Consider the following 15015-nt stretch of genomic DNA (forward strand, 5'->3'; position numbering starts at 1 on the left):
GACCTGCTGTACGCCACAGCACATTTAGTTTAGTTTTCATTTTGGTACTGCACACACCATCATCTGGCAGCTCCCTTGTGGTGTCACGATGATGGTCCATATGGCGGGATACCGCTTTGTGTCACCGTGACCACAGGAAATGTACATCTCCCTACCCCGTTCGGTCTCCTGGTTCAGCAGGCTCGTGGTTACGAGCGTAACCATGCTTCCGGAGGCTAATAGTGCTTCCGTGTCGTGTCCGTCAACCTTCACCGGGACCATGGGTGCAGTTGATTCATGGTGCGCCCAACAGGAGGTGACATAGTTCACGGCGTGACCCACCTGGCCTCCGGTGCTAGCTGATGGCATCAACTCCTCTCGAGCAGGGCATATCCAGGCAATGTGCCCCTGGGCGCCACACTCAAAACACCTCCGTTGGTCTCCATCTACCTGAGGTCGTCGGTGGTGGGTCGGCCCTTCCCCAGCCGTCTCTCCACGGGTTTGCGGTCCTTTGGCCCTGCCGACTGTCGGTTCGGGGTACACCGCAGTGTGGTTGTCCTTCCGTCCCCTCGCATAGGTCGCCGACTCGTCCCGGCTCCCCCTCAGTAGGGCCTGAGTGTTCTGTCTCCACTGCTTCCAGGAGGCCCTCCAAGGTCTGGGGCGCACATAGGCTCGCTGCCCTCTTCATGTCGTGGGGTAGCGCCCGTACGAAGCGATCCAGGACCATTTTGTCGAGGAGGGAGAGGGTGGATACGTCGGTTAGGAGCCATGCCCTGGTGACGCGCAGAAGGTCGTTAATCTGGGCTCGGGGGGATGCGTCAGGTACGAACCTCCAGTCGTGGAACCGTTGAGCCAGATGGGCCAGGCTGTACCCGTAGCGGCTGAGTATCTCCTGTTTGAGTCCGTCGTAGTTAGCCGCCTGTTCGTCGTTCAGGTCCCAATACGCCTAATGGGCATTCCCAGAGAGGAACGCGGCCAGCAGACTTGCCCACTTCGGCCTTGGCCATCCTTCCTGTAGCGCTGTCCGTTCAAACGTACAGAGGTATGTTTCAATGTCATCGTCTTCCGTTAGCTTGATTAAAAACTGGTTAGAATGGGTTTCAGGAGACGCTCCTCCTTGCAGCTTCCTGACTTCCTCCACGAGGCGGACGTTTTGTAGTCGCTGTTCCTCCAGCGTTCGTTCCTGAACCGCCTGTTGTGCTTGTTGGGCCCGGACGAACTGAGCTATCAACTCGTCCATGCTGATGCTGTGTAAACGTCAACCCTGATCTGACCACGTTATCAATGTGCCTACATTCTCCACCACTTGTTGCAGATCAGGGGGTTGGGTCAAGACCTTTACACAGATCAGACACGGACAGAGTATGATTAGCTCAGTTTCCAGGGTGTTTATTAATAAAATAATCAAAAGAAAAGGTTAGGTCTCCCCCATGAGATCCTCTCCAGGATACAATCTCCAACTACACGGAAGTTACCTTACTTCCCCCAGTCCTCCCCCATGTGCTGTCCTTCTGGCAGCTTCATGGGCCTTGTACAGCTGGTGAGCAATCCGCCCTTAATTACTCACCAGCTCCCAATCAGCCCCAATTAGTCCTGTCCGGGGAGCCCGTCGAGACCTGGCACGTCCAGCAGATGGAGCCACCTCCTCGTGATGTATACTCCATCTGTTACCAGGCCTCGACGAGTCTCCCCCTGGTGGCTGACCTGCTGTACGCCACAGCACATTTAGTTTAGTTTTCATTTTGGAATTAACAAATCAACCTTGACATTAACATTGTAATTATTAACATTACAACATAGTCGTGATTGTTGCGTCATCCAATCAAATGCAGATGAGGCCTAGGAACTGACAGATGCTCTGAGATTTTTTTATACCATATCCTGGGGGATACTCTGTTCTTTTCCTTGCGCTTAGAGAAAGAACAGACTCGCAGGCCCATTAGTGCTGTGTGGTCTTTCTCTCTCTCCGATACACAGCATTCAGACAGAGTTTTCTGGGAGCGAGAAGGAGATGAGAGCTCTTTGGGGAGCACTGCATCAAATGCCTCCAGTTGAAGAACGGAACAGAGCCTTCCTTCTCTCTCTCTCTCTCTCAAGACTGATTGATTTCTTGTCTGCTTGAGATTTATCTGTGCTTGTGTCTGTTTATCTCTGTGTGTGTGCCCATTGTGTCTATCTATGGGAAACCTCATAAAGGATTAATCCACATATGCAAGCTGTAAGAACACAGTGTATTGTAGTTTTCTATTGACCTCCAAGCAGGTATATTGTATAATATTAATGGTAAAGAATACATTGAATATATTACGTGGCTGTATCTGAAATGGCACCATATACCCTACATAGTGCACTACTTTTGACCAGGGCCCTATGTGGATTCAGCAAGATTCTCTACTATTAAGTCTAAACGATGGTGAGATATACAGTACCAGTCAAAAGTTTGGACACACCTACTCATTCAAGGGTTTTTCTTTATTTTTGCTATTTTCTACATTGTAGAATAATAGTGAAGACATCAAAACTATGAAATAACACATGGAATCATGTAGTAACCAAAAAAGTGTTAAACAAATAAAATATATTTTATATTTGAGATTCTTCAAATAGCCACACGTTGCCTTGATGACTGCTTTGCACACTCTTGGCATTCTCTCAACCAGCCTCACCTGGAATGCTTTTCCAACAGTCTTGAAGGAGTTCCCACATATGCTGAGCACTTGTTGGCTGCTTTTCCTCACTCTGCCGTCCGACTCATCCCAAACCATCTCAATTGGGTTGAGGTCGGGGGATTGTGGAGGCCAGGTCATCTGATGCAGTCCTCCATCACTCTCCTTCTTGGTAAAATAGCCCTTACACAGCCTGGAGGTGTGTTGGGTCATTGTCCTGTTGAAAAACAAATGAGAGTCCCACTAAGCCCAAACCAGATGGGATGGCGTATCACTGCAGAATGCTGTGGTAGCCATGCTGGTTAAGTGTGCCTTGAATTCTAAATAAATCACAGACAGTGTCACCAGCAAAGCACCCCCACACCATAACACCTCGTCCTCCATGCTTTACGGTGGGAACTACACAAGCAGAGATAATCCGTTCACCCACACCGCGTCTCACAAAGACACAGCGGTTGGAACCAACAATCTCCAATTTGGACTCCAGACGAAAGGACACATTTCCACCGGTCTAATGTCCATTGTTCGTGTTTCTTGGCCCAAGCAGGTCTCTTCTTCTTATTGGTGTCCTTTAGTAGTCGTTTCTTTGCAGCAATTCGACCTGTTGATGTTGAGATGTGTCTGTGACTTTAACTCTGTGAAGCATTTATTTGGGCTGCACTTTCTGAGGCTGGTAGCTCTAATGAACTTATCCTCTGCAGCAGAGGTATCCATTCCTGTGGCAGTCCTCATGAGAGCCAGTTTCATCATAGCGATTTATTGTTTTTGCGACTGCACTTGAAGAAACGTTCAAAGTTCTTGAAATGTTCCGTATTGACTGAGCTTCATGTCTTAAAGTAATGATGGACTGTCGTTTCTCTTTGCTTATTTGAGCTGTTATTGCCATAATATGGACTTGGTTTTTTACCAAATAGGGCTATCTTCTGTATACCCCCCCTACCTTGTCACAACACAACTGATTGACTCAAACGCATTATGTAACTTTTAAGAAGGCACACCTGTTAATTGAAATGCATTCCAGGTGACTACCTCATGAAGCTGGTTGAGAGAATGCCAAGCATGTGCAAAGCTGTCATCAAGGCAAAGGGTGGCTATTTGAAGAATCTCAAATATAAAACATATTTTGATTTGTTTAACACGTTTTTGGTTACTACATGATTCCATATGTGTTATTTCATAGTTTTGATGTCTTCACTATTATTCTACAATGTAAAAAATAAAGAAAAACCCTTGAATGAGTAGGTGTGTCCAAACTTTTGACTGGTAGTGTATATATGCTGTATGGATATCGACAGAAGCAGCTATGCCAAAAGCCATTCACAAAACTACAGTACATTATGATAAATTATTACCTTGGCAGCTACTGCTTGGCTCCTTATCTTGGAGTCATCAGAACTATTGAAGCAGTAGCTCATGTGATAACAAACGCGAACTAGCTCTTGCTCTCACTCACGTATTTAGGTGGCCTACACTCTTCAAATAAAGTGCTATCTACAACCTAAAAAGGTTATTCGGCTGTCCCCGTAGGATAACCATTTGAAGAATCCTTTTTGTTCCAGGTAGAACCCTTTTGGGTTCCATGTAGAGCCCTTTCTACCCTTCTACCTGGAACCCTTTTTTCTAAGTGTATGTCTTTTAAACGAGACGACACAGACTCAGTATGCATACAGTTCTCTCTCTGTTTGTTTTGTCAATGCTCCCATAATATATTTTCAATTTGCCTGTGAAGTAGCTAACAAAGCCAGACAACAACAGCAAAGAGCAAAGGTAGCTATTATATGGGGCATAACCTGCCTTTGGCTGTGTTGTTCTGCTTTCCAAGGGCCACTCTCTGAAAGCTTTCTCCACCAGCCTTGCCACCACCCTTGCCAATGCACATTGAATAAACCCAGTCTTCCTGCACAGTCCTACACAGTGTGGCTATGTGTGTGTGTGTCTGTCTCTCTTTCTCTTTGTGTGTGTGTGTGAGAGTGTCTGTCTGTGTGTTTTCTTTCTGTCCATCCTGTTTAACAGCAGGGGTGCGATCCCTTCCCTCACGTAAACAAACAGCCCATGGCTGCCAGATCAGAGATTAGACAACAGGCCCATGGGAGTATGTCTTTGTGGGATTGACTGTCTCTGTGAATCTACCCACAAAACAACATGGATATTTGTATCTGTTTGGGAGTAATGTAGCAGGATAGTAGAATGGTAAATTGTATATGATCTATATTTATAGTCTATGCAGCAGCATATTGTAATGGCTATGCATAGAGATCCTTATTTGAGTAGTCTTCTTAGTGTTCTCATTAATTTATCTGGTGCTAATTTGAATCAACACTGTAATTACACTGTACTTACCTATGTATCTGCTGGTTTATCTAATGGTTTAAGACAGTATAAATTGATATAAGGTTAAACCATTGAAGCACTATGCAGCGTTTCAAACGTCTAAATTAATTAAAGGGTTTGCTTTTAATGGGAGCCACAAATAAACATTTGGAGATTGATGGGCGGGAACACATTATCATTCAGTTCACTAGTTCCACATGGGCGGTGGGCCAGAGGCCAGTTGTGTGAAAAGGTGAGGGCATGTTCAGTAAAGAAGGCCCAGTGCCCTCGATACGAGAGACGAAGTGAAATATTCATAAAAAACTAAAATATTGATGCTCCACAGCACAGGGAGAAAACACACCGCGTATTTGACTGTTTTAGGGCAGATGTGTATCTTCTGACACGTTTGTTTGTTTCTGAATGGGAGTTGTACTGTGTGTTTATTTTGGGGTTTCCCGTCTTTTTACAGTACAGTGACTTTATTGCTAGACGATAACTGAGTGAATAGTGAATACTCTGTGACTATTTGCGCTTATAAGTATGGCCTAAGTACGTTGTGAGATTTGGCACTAATTGGCTCTGATTTGGTACTAATGGTCCTGTGTGGCACAGTTGGTAAGAGCATGGTGCTAGCAACGCCAGGGTTGTGGGTTTGAATACAAAAATGTATGTCGCTTTTGATAAAAGTGTCTGCTAAATAGTATAGGCTAAAATTACCAACAAAGATTGCTAGTTATTAACAATAACGTTTTTTTACCTTCAGTTCCCATCTCCCTACTACCCTCAGGCCCATGAGAACCTGGAGGAGTCCAAGCTGGAGGCGGTGAGTGACAACAACTTGGAGCTGGTGCAGGACATCCTGAAGGAGCTCACTCCCCTCACACACAGGAACAAGGCTGCAGACGAACTGGCACGCATACTGAAGGAGCCACACTTCCAGGTCTAAACACTCAATGTTTTAGCTTTTATCAGGGCTGATCTAGGATAATGTCCCTCCTGTCCATGTAATCTTATTCATTATGATCTGAATGGCCAAACTGATCTTAGATCAGCACTCCTACTGTGAGACTTCCACACTGAGTTTTTTTTTACCCATTCTCAAATAACTTTACCTTATTGAGGGGAAACTGACCTAACTGATGTAGCTACCGTTGGATGGCATGCTACTGTGTTTAATGTATCGAATGCAATCTTCTTAAGATCAGTTGTAAATCTTACTAGAACAATTCCATCCTACAGTATGTGTCATGCAATCATCAACATCATTATCCTCTGCCCCTATTGGTCCACAGTCTCTCCTGGAAACCCATGATTCGGTGGCGTCCAAGACCTTTGAGACTCCTCCTCCAAGCCCCTGTTCCTTCATGGACGCTGCCTTCAACAACCAGCCTGTAGCCCCAGACGCAGTCAGGATGGTGGGCATCCGCAAGGTGTCTGGAGAGCACCTGGTAAGACTCAGTGAGGGGCAAGAAATGCTGGACACCCTAACAGCCATTTTGAAATGGCTTACTTTACAGTGGCTTACAGTGCAACGGTTTGTTGAGTTTGTGAGTGTGGTTCTTTATGAAACTGAAAAACAAAATGGCGGTCCTTGTTTAACCTTTGTTAGTCCTTCCACTCATGGTCATGGATGTTTTACTCAGCTCAGGTAGTTAAAAACCAATGGAAACTGCAATGTAAAATACACTGCTACATCTTTGTCTTTGTAGGGTGTGACGTTTCGGGTGGAGAGCGGAGAGCTGGTGATCGCCCGCATCCTCCACGGTGGGATGATCGACCAGCAGGGCCTCCTCCACGTGGGTGACATTATCAAGGAGGTGAACGCGAAAGAGGTGGGCAATGACCCCAAGGTGCTCCAGCAGATGCTGAAAGAGGCCAGCGGCAGCGTGGTGCTCAAGATCCTCCCCAGCTACCAGGAGCCTCACACCCCACGCCAGGTGAGTTGACCTCTGACCCTTGATTCCTCGGTGACCCCATACAGTGAACCATATGACCTGCCATCCAGGACCTCTATACCAGTCGGTGTCAGAGGAAGGCCCTGAACACTGTTCTCTCAGCTACCACATGGCAAGCGGTACTGCTGCACCAAGTCTGGAACCAACAGGACCCTGAACAGCTTCCAACCCCAAACCATACGACTGCTGAATTGTTAGTTAAATAGTTTTAAAACAGGTTTTTAGAAAAAGAATATATATATATACCTATTCAGGCCCTTTGCTATGAGACTCGAAATTGAGCTCAGGTGCATCCTGTTTCCATTGGTCATCCTTGAGATTTATACAACTTGATTTGAGTGGTAAATTCAATTGATTGGACATGATTTGGAAAGTTACACACCTGTCTATATAAGGTCCCACAGTTGACAGTGCATGTCAGAGCAAAAACCAAGCCATGAGGTCAAAGGAATTATCTGTAGAGTTTGGAGACAGGATTGTGTCGAGGCACAGATCTGGGGAAGGGTAGCAAAAAATGTCTGCAGCATTGAAGGTCCCCAAGAACACAGTGGCCTCCATCATTCTTAAATGGAAGAAGTTTGGAACTACCAAAACTCTTCCTAGAGCTGGCCGCCCAGCCAAACTGAACAATCGGGGGAGAAGGGTCTTGGTCAGAGAGGTGACCAAAACCCGATGGTCACTCTGACAGAGCTCCAGAGTTCCTCTGTGGAGATGGAAGAACCTTCCAGAAGGTAAACCGTCTCTGCAGCACTTCACCAATCAGGCCTTTATGGTAGAGTGGCCAGACGGAAGCCACTCCTCAGTAAAAGGCACATGACAGCCCGCTTGGAGTTTGCCAAAAGTTACCTAAAGGACTCTCAGACCATGAGAAACAAGATTCATTGGTCTGATAAAACCAAGATTGAACTCTTTGGCCTGAATGCCAAGCGTCACGTCTGGAGGAAACCTGGAACTATCCCTACGGTGAAGCATGGTGGTGGCAGCATCATGCTGTGGGAATGTGTTTCAGTGGCAGGGACTGGGAGACTAGTCAGGATCGAGGGAAAGATGAACGGAGGAAAGTACAGAGAGATCCTTGATGAAAACCTGCTCCAGAGCGCTCAGGACCACAGACTGGGGCGAAGGTTCACCTTCCAACAGGACAACGACCCTAAGCACACAGCCAAGACAACGCAGGAGTGGCTTCGGGACAAGTCTCTGAATGTCCTTGAGTGGCCCAGCCTGAGCCCGGACTTGAACCCGATCAAACATCTCTGGAGAGACCTGAAAATAGCTGTGCAGCAACGCTCCCCATCCAACCTGACAGAGCTTGAGAGGATCTGCTGAGAAGAATGGGAAAAACCCCCCAAATACAGTTGTGCCAAGCTTGTAGCGTCATACCCAAGAAGACTAGAGGCTGTAATTGCTGCCAAAGGTGCTTCAACAGAGTACTGAGTGAAGGGTCTGAATACTTACAGTAACAGTTAAAAGTTTGGACACACCTACTCATTCAAAGGTTTTTCTATATTTTTACTATTTTCTACATTGTAGAATAATAGTGAAGACATCAAAACTATGAAATAACACATATGGAATCATGTAGTAACCAAAAAGGTGTTCAAAATATATTTTAGATTCTTCAAAGTAGCCACCCTTTGCCTTGATGACAGCTTTGCACACTCTTGGCATTCTCTCATCCAGCTTCACCTGTAATGCTTTTCCAACAGTCTTGAAGGAGTTCCCACATATGCTGAGCACTTGTTGGCTGCTTTTCCTTCGCTCTGCGGTCCAAATCAACCCAAACCATCTCAACTGGGTTGAGGTCGGGTGATTGTGGAGGCCATGTCATCTGATGCAGCATTCCATCACTGTCCTTCTTGGTCAAATAGCCCTTACACAGCCTGGAGGTGTGTTGGGTCATTGTCCTGTTGAAATACAAATTATTGTCCCACTAAGCGCAATTCAGATGGGATGGCGTATCGCTGCAGAATGCTGTAGTAGCCATGCTGGTTAAGTGTCCCTTGAATTCTAAATAAATCACAGACAGTGTCACCAGCAAAGCACCCCCACACCATCACACCTCCTGCTCCATGCTTCACGATGGGAGCCACACATGCGGAGATCATCCGTTCACCTACTCTGGGTTGGAACCAAAAATCTCAAATTTAGACTCATCAGACCAAAGAACAGTTTTCCACCGGTCTAATGTCCATTGCTCGTGTTTCTTGGGCCAAGCAAGTCTGTTCTTCTTATTGGTGTCCTTTAGTAGTGGTTTCTTTGCAGAAATTTGACCATGAAGGCCTGATTCACGCAGTCTCCTCTGAAAAGTTGATGTTGAGATGTGTCTGTTACTTGATCTCTGTGGCGGTCATCATGAGAGCCAGTTTCATCATAGCGCTTGATTGTTTTTGCGACTGCACTTGAAGAAACTTTCAAAGTTCTTTACATTTTCTGGATTGACTGACCTTCATGTCTTAAAGTAGTGATGGACTGGTCGTTTCTCTTTGATTATTTGAGCTGTTCTTGCCATAATATGGACTTGGTATTTTACCAAATAGGGCTATCTTCTGTATACCACCCCTACCTTGTCACAACACAACTGATTGATTCAAACGCATTAAGAAGGAAATAAATTCCACAAATTAACTTTTAAGAAGGCACACCTGTTAATTGAAATGCATTCCAGGTGACTACCTCACGATGCTGGTTGAGAGAATGCCAAGAGTGTGCAAAGCTGTCATCAAGGCAAAGGGTGGCTACTTTGAAGAATCTCAAATATAAAATATATATTGATTTGTTTAACACTTTTTTGGTTTCTACATGATTTCATATGTGTTATTTCATAGTTTTGATGTCTTCACTATTATTCTAAGATGTAGAAAATAGTAAAAATACAGAAAAACCATTGAATGAGTAGGTGTGTCCAAACCTTTGACTGGTACTATATAAAAATGTAATATTTCTGTTTTTTTTAAATACATTTGTGACCGACCGCCTTGATTCGGTCTTATGTAGCAAAATGTGAAATAGTTTTTTTTACATTGGATAAAAGCATATACACAGAGCTACAAAATGGTATATCATACACTGCATCTAAGTGAACAATGGGAAAGTAATTGTGCTTTGAATGTTGATACATTTGTAATCTCACTTTTGATAAAATGGCCTGTGAATGTTTTGGTACCTAGTGAAGAGCTCTTCTTTGTCTACACCCGTTCAGCATAGTTCACACCCTCTTGCTTTAGCCCCACCCATCTCGTTTTGCTCTCGGAGCGTTCATTGCGCACACTTGACGCTCTGGCCGATGAGTAGGATTGATCCGAGCGTTCTGACCTCACAACGGCAGTCAAGCACCCAAGCTAACTTGCTAACATTGGCTAGCTTGCTATTTACTTTCAGATACAAAGTTGGGATTATGGTTCAATGTTTACCTCTGGATAACATGAAAACCGCCTAACCAGCTCTGCTGGCAACAATTTAATTATGCTTTTTTGCCGAAGTTTACTGACAATGGCCATATTCAACGGGTGCTGTGTGTTCGTAAATTCATCAGTTTTTCTGCGCTCTTGCATATTCAGACTGAATTTACAAATGCACCTGAAATGGTTACTTGCGTAGTCAAATCAAATTTTATTTGCCACATACGCCGAATACAACAGTGAAATGCTTACTTACAAGCCCTTAACCAACAATGCAGTTTTAATCAAATAAAAAAAGTTAAGAAGCCTTTTGGACCTAGACTTGGCGCTCCGGTATCGCTTGCTATGCGATAGCAGAGAGAACAGTCTATGACAAGGGTGGCTGGAGTCTTTGACAATTTTTAGGGCCTTCCTCTGACACCGCCTGGTATAGAGGTCCTGGATGGCAGGAAGCTTGGCCCCACTGATGTACTGGGCCGTACGCAGTACTCTCTATAGTGCCTTGCGGTCGGAGGCCTAGCAGTTGCCATACCAGGCGGTGATGCAACCAGTCAGGATGCTCTCGATGGTGCAGCTGTAGAACTTATTGAGGATCTGAGGACCCATGCCAAATCTTTTCAGTCTCCTGAGGGGGAATAGGCTTTGTCGTGCCCTCTTCACGACTGTCCTGGTGTGTTTGGATCATGATAGTTTGTTGGTGATGTGTACATCAAGGAACATGTTCCACTACAGCCCCGTCGATGAAAATGAAAAGTGCTCATTCCTCTTTTTTTCCCTGTAGTCCACAATCATCTCCTTTGTCTTGATCACGTTGAGGGAGAGGTTGTTATCCTGGCACCACACGGCCGGGTCTCCGACCTCCTCCCTATAGGCTGTCTCCTCGTTGTCGGTGATCAGGCCTACCACTGTTGTGTCGTCTGCAAAATTAATGATGGTGTTGGAGTCGTGCCTGGCCATGCAGTCATGGGTGAACAGGGAGTACAGGAGGGGACTGAGAACGCACCCCTGAGGGGCCCCTGTGTTGAGGATCAGCGTGGCAGATGTGTTGTTACCTACCCTTACCGTCAGGAAGTACAGGATCCAGTTGCAGAGGGAGGTGTTTAGTCCCAGGGTCCTTAGCTTAGTGATGAGCTTTGAGGGCACTATAGTGTTGAATGCTGAGCTGTAGTCAATTAATAGCATTCTCACGTACTGTAGATGTTCCTCTTGTCCAAGTGGGAAAGGGCAGTGTGGAGTGCAATAGAGATTCCATCATCTGTGGATCTGTTGGGGCGGTATGCAAATTGGAGTGGGTCTAGGGTTTCTGGGATAATGGTGTTGATGTGAGCCATGACCAGCCTTTCAAAGCACTTCATGCCTACAGACGTGAGTGCTACGGGTTGGTAGTCATTTTGGCAGGTTATCTTAGTGTTCTTGGGCACAGGGACTATGGTGGTCTGCTTGAAACATGTTGGTATTACAGACTCAGTCAGGGACATGTTGAAAATGTCAGTGAAGACACTTTCCAGTTGGTCAGCGCATGCTCGGAGTACACGTCTTGGAAATCCGTCTGGCCCTGCGGTCTTGTGAATGTTGACCTGCTTAATAGTCTTACTCACATCGGCTACAGAGAGCGTGATCACATAGTCATCCGGAACAGCTGGTGCTCTCTTGCATGCTTCAGTGTTGCTTGCCTCGAAGCGAGCATAGAAGTGATTTAGCTTGTCTGGTGTGCTTGTGTCAGCTCGCGGCTGTGCTTCCCTTTGTAGTCTGTAATAGTTTTCAAGCCCTGCCACATCCGACGAGCGTCGGAGCTGGTGTAGTACGATTCAATCTTAGTCCTGTATTGACTCTTTGCCTGTTTGTTGTTTTGTCTGAGGGCATAGTGGGATTTATTTACCCTTTAGCTCAGTGCGGATGTTGCCTGTAATCCATGGCTTCTGGTTGGGGTATGTACGTACGGTCACTGTGGGGACGACGTCATCGATGCACTTATTGATGAAGCCAGTGGCTGATGTGGTGTACTCCTCAATGCTATCGGAAGAATTCCGGAACATATTCCAGTCTGTGCTAGCAAAACAGTCCTGTAGCTTAGCATCTGCATCATCTGACCACTTCCTTATTAACCGAGTCACTGGTGCTTCCTGCTTTAGTTTTTGCTTATAAGCAGGAATCAGGAGGATAGAGTTACAGTCAGATTTGCCAAATGGAGGGCAAGGGAGAGCTATGTATGCGTCTCTGTGTGTGGAGTAAAGGTGGTCTAGAGTTTTTTGCCTCTGGTTGCACATTTAACATGCTGGTAGAAATTAGGTAGAACGGATTTAAGAGTCCCTGCATTAAAGTCCCCGGCCGCTAGGAGAGCTGCCTCTGGATGAGCATTTTCCTGTTTGCTTATGGCCTTATACAGCTCATTGAGTGCAATCTTAGTGCCAGCATTGGTTTGTGGTGGTAAATAGACAGCTATGAAAAATATAGATGAAAATATAGATGGTAAATAGTGTGGTCTACAGCTTATCATGAGATACTCTACCTCAGGCGAGCAAAACCTTGAGACTTCCTTAGTATTAGATTTTATGCACCAGCTGTTGTTTACAAATATACACAGACCGCCACCCATTGTCTTACCGGAGTCAGCCGTTCTATCCTGCCGATGTAGCATATGTCCTGCCAGCTGTATGTTATTCATGTCGTCGTTCAGCCACATCTCAGTGAAACATAAGATATTACAGTTTTGAATGTCCCGTTGGTAGGATAACCTTAATCTTAGGTTGTCCAATTTATTTTCAAATGATTGAACATTGGCTAATAGGATTGATGGAAGAGGCAGTTTACTCGCTCGCCGTCGGATCCTTACAAGGCACCCCGACCTACGTCCACCATATCTCGTCTGTTTCTCATGCCAATGAAGGGGATTTGGGCCTACCAACCAGGTTCAATGTTAGCTAGCTAACATTAGGCTCTAACTAACAAAGCAAATTGCTCTGAGATACGAATAATAACATCATACACGTAACGTTAGCTAGCTAGCGAGCCAGCCAGCTAATGCTAGCTAACTAGCTAACAGTACACTTTAACTTGAAATGAAACCACTTTCTGTCAAAATGAAACGTGTAATATCTGAAAATGTAGCTAGCTAGACTATCTTAACCGTATACATCATGCATGATGGACGCGTCTCCCTGTCACGGATGCCATGGTTGTCCTTCGTTTGACGATGTAATCCGGAGACAGGTGTTTTCTCCATCTCTTTAAAGCTATCATACTCTAATTCCACTGATTTCAAAACACGATCCTCCAGAAAGTGGAGAGCAACAATTACGCAGCTCCACTACACAATTTTTTTTTTTTAAAGCCCTGTTAGACAGGATTACCTACACATACTGACCAGCTCAAATAGACAGAAGCCTTCTGTATGGCAGACCAATCCGAACTCCTCTCTCGGCATGTCCAGCCCACTCATTATCTCAGCCAATCATGGCTAGTGGGAAGGTTGCTGTCTTTTTCTGTGGCTTAACCAACTAGGCTCGTAATTTAACCATTTTATTCGTATTTACAGATGGCATACACATTTGTTATTAAGGCACATGAAAGTACACATGTTCCAGAACACATTTCTGCCAAAAAGGTCATTTTTATTTTTATTTAAAGTTTACGTTCAAATGGCTCTCCGGTGAGGTAGTGACCCGTGACATACGCCTAGTCTCCTGAAACGAGTCACATTTGCAAAAATGTATAAAAACTTGTTTTTGCTTTGTAATTATGGGGTATTGTGTGTTGATTGATGAGGGGAAAAAACTATTTAATCAATTTTAGAATAAGGCTCTAACGTAACAAAATGTGGAAAAAGTCAAGGGGTCTGAATACCTTCCGAATGCACTGTATCTGCACTGACCCTTTTTTCCCTAACTTTTTTGACTCATCACATACGCTACTGCTAGTGTTTTTTATCTGTCACTTTATTCCTAGTTATATGTACATATCTACCTCAATTACCTCGTACCCCTGCACATTGACCTTATACTTGTTCATATTAATTATATTTAGACTAGATTAGGAGGGGGATTTCCTCTTCCCAGACAGGTGATAGACAATAGAACTCACATGGCTGAACTTGCTTTATGCATGTTTGCATCATGCAGGCCTATGCAACTGGAGGCCTTATAAAACATTAACTTACATCTATCATCACTATTATGTTGATTGATTAATTCCAGTGAATCATTTTGGATTGAAAACGTATAGGCAGCCTAGCCAGCCCAATTTTGAATATAAACCAAATTTGATCACATTCACATTTTCTCCTGACACACAAATGGACTATAAATACATTACCAATTAGTTACCCTGACCAAATGGACAGTGCACATACAGTGAGGGAAAAAAGTATTTGATCCCCTGCTGATTTTGTACGTTTGCCCACTGACAAAGAAATTATCAGTCTATAATTGTAATGGTAGGTTTATTTGAACAGTGAGAGACAGAATAACAACAAAAAAATCCTGATAAACGCATGTCAAAAATGTTATAAATTGATTTGCATTTTAATGAGGGAAATAAGTATTTGACCCCCTCTCAATCAGAAAGATTTCTGGCTCCCAGGTGTCTTTTGTACAGGTAACGAGCTGAGATTAGGAGCACACTGTTAAAGGGAATGCTCCTAATCTCAGTTTGTTACCTGTTTAAAAGACACCTGTCCACAGAAACAATCAATCAATCAGATTCCAA

At 44.7% G+C, this 15015-nt stretch overlaps 1 protein-coding gene across 5 annotated transcripts in view; it reads left to right on the forward strand.

Moving 5' to 3' along the window:
- LOC311100587 (MAGUK p55 subfamily member 2-like) overlaps positions 1-15015 on the forward strand; it is a gene marked incomplete at both ends in the record, with an annotated part of 60044 nt that overhangs the window by 34045 nt on the left and 10984 nt on the right. For 4 of the 5 annotated variants that reach the window (XM_084141509.1, XM_084141506.1, XM_084141505.1 and 1 more), the window contains 3 exons: positions 5746-5898; positions 6251-6406; positions 6668-6895. In XM_084141509.1, coding sequence (XP_083997635.1) covers positions 5746-5898; positions 6251-6406; positions 6668-6895 — 537 coding nt within the window. Of the gene's footprint in view, positions 1-5721; positions 5899-6250; positions 6407-6667; positions 6896-15015 lie in introns of all 5 variants that reach the window. The other variant, XM_084141508.1, reaches the window with a different exon arrangement.

This window comes from Coregonus lavaretus (assembly GCF_964263955.1).
Source record: "Coregonus lavaretus genome assembly, chromosome: 25".
In the NCBI taxonomy this organism is placed as follows: domain Eukaryota; kingdom Metazoa; phylum Chordata; class Actinopteri; order Salmoniformes; family Salmonidae; genus Coregonus; species Coregonus lavaretus.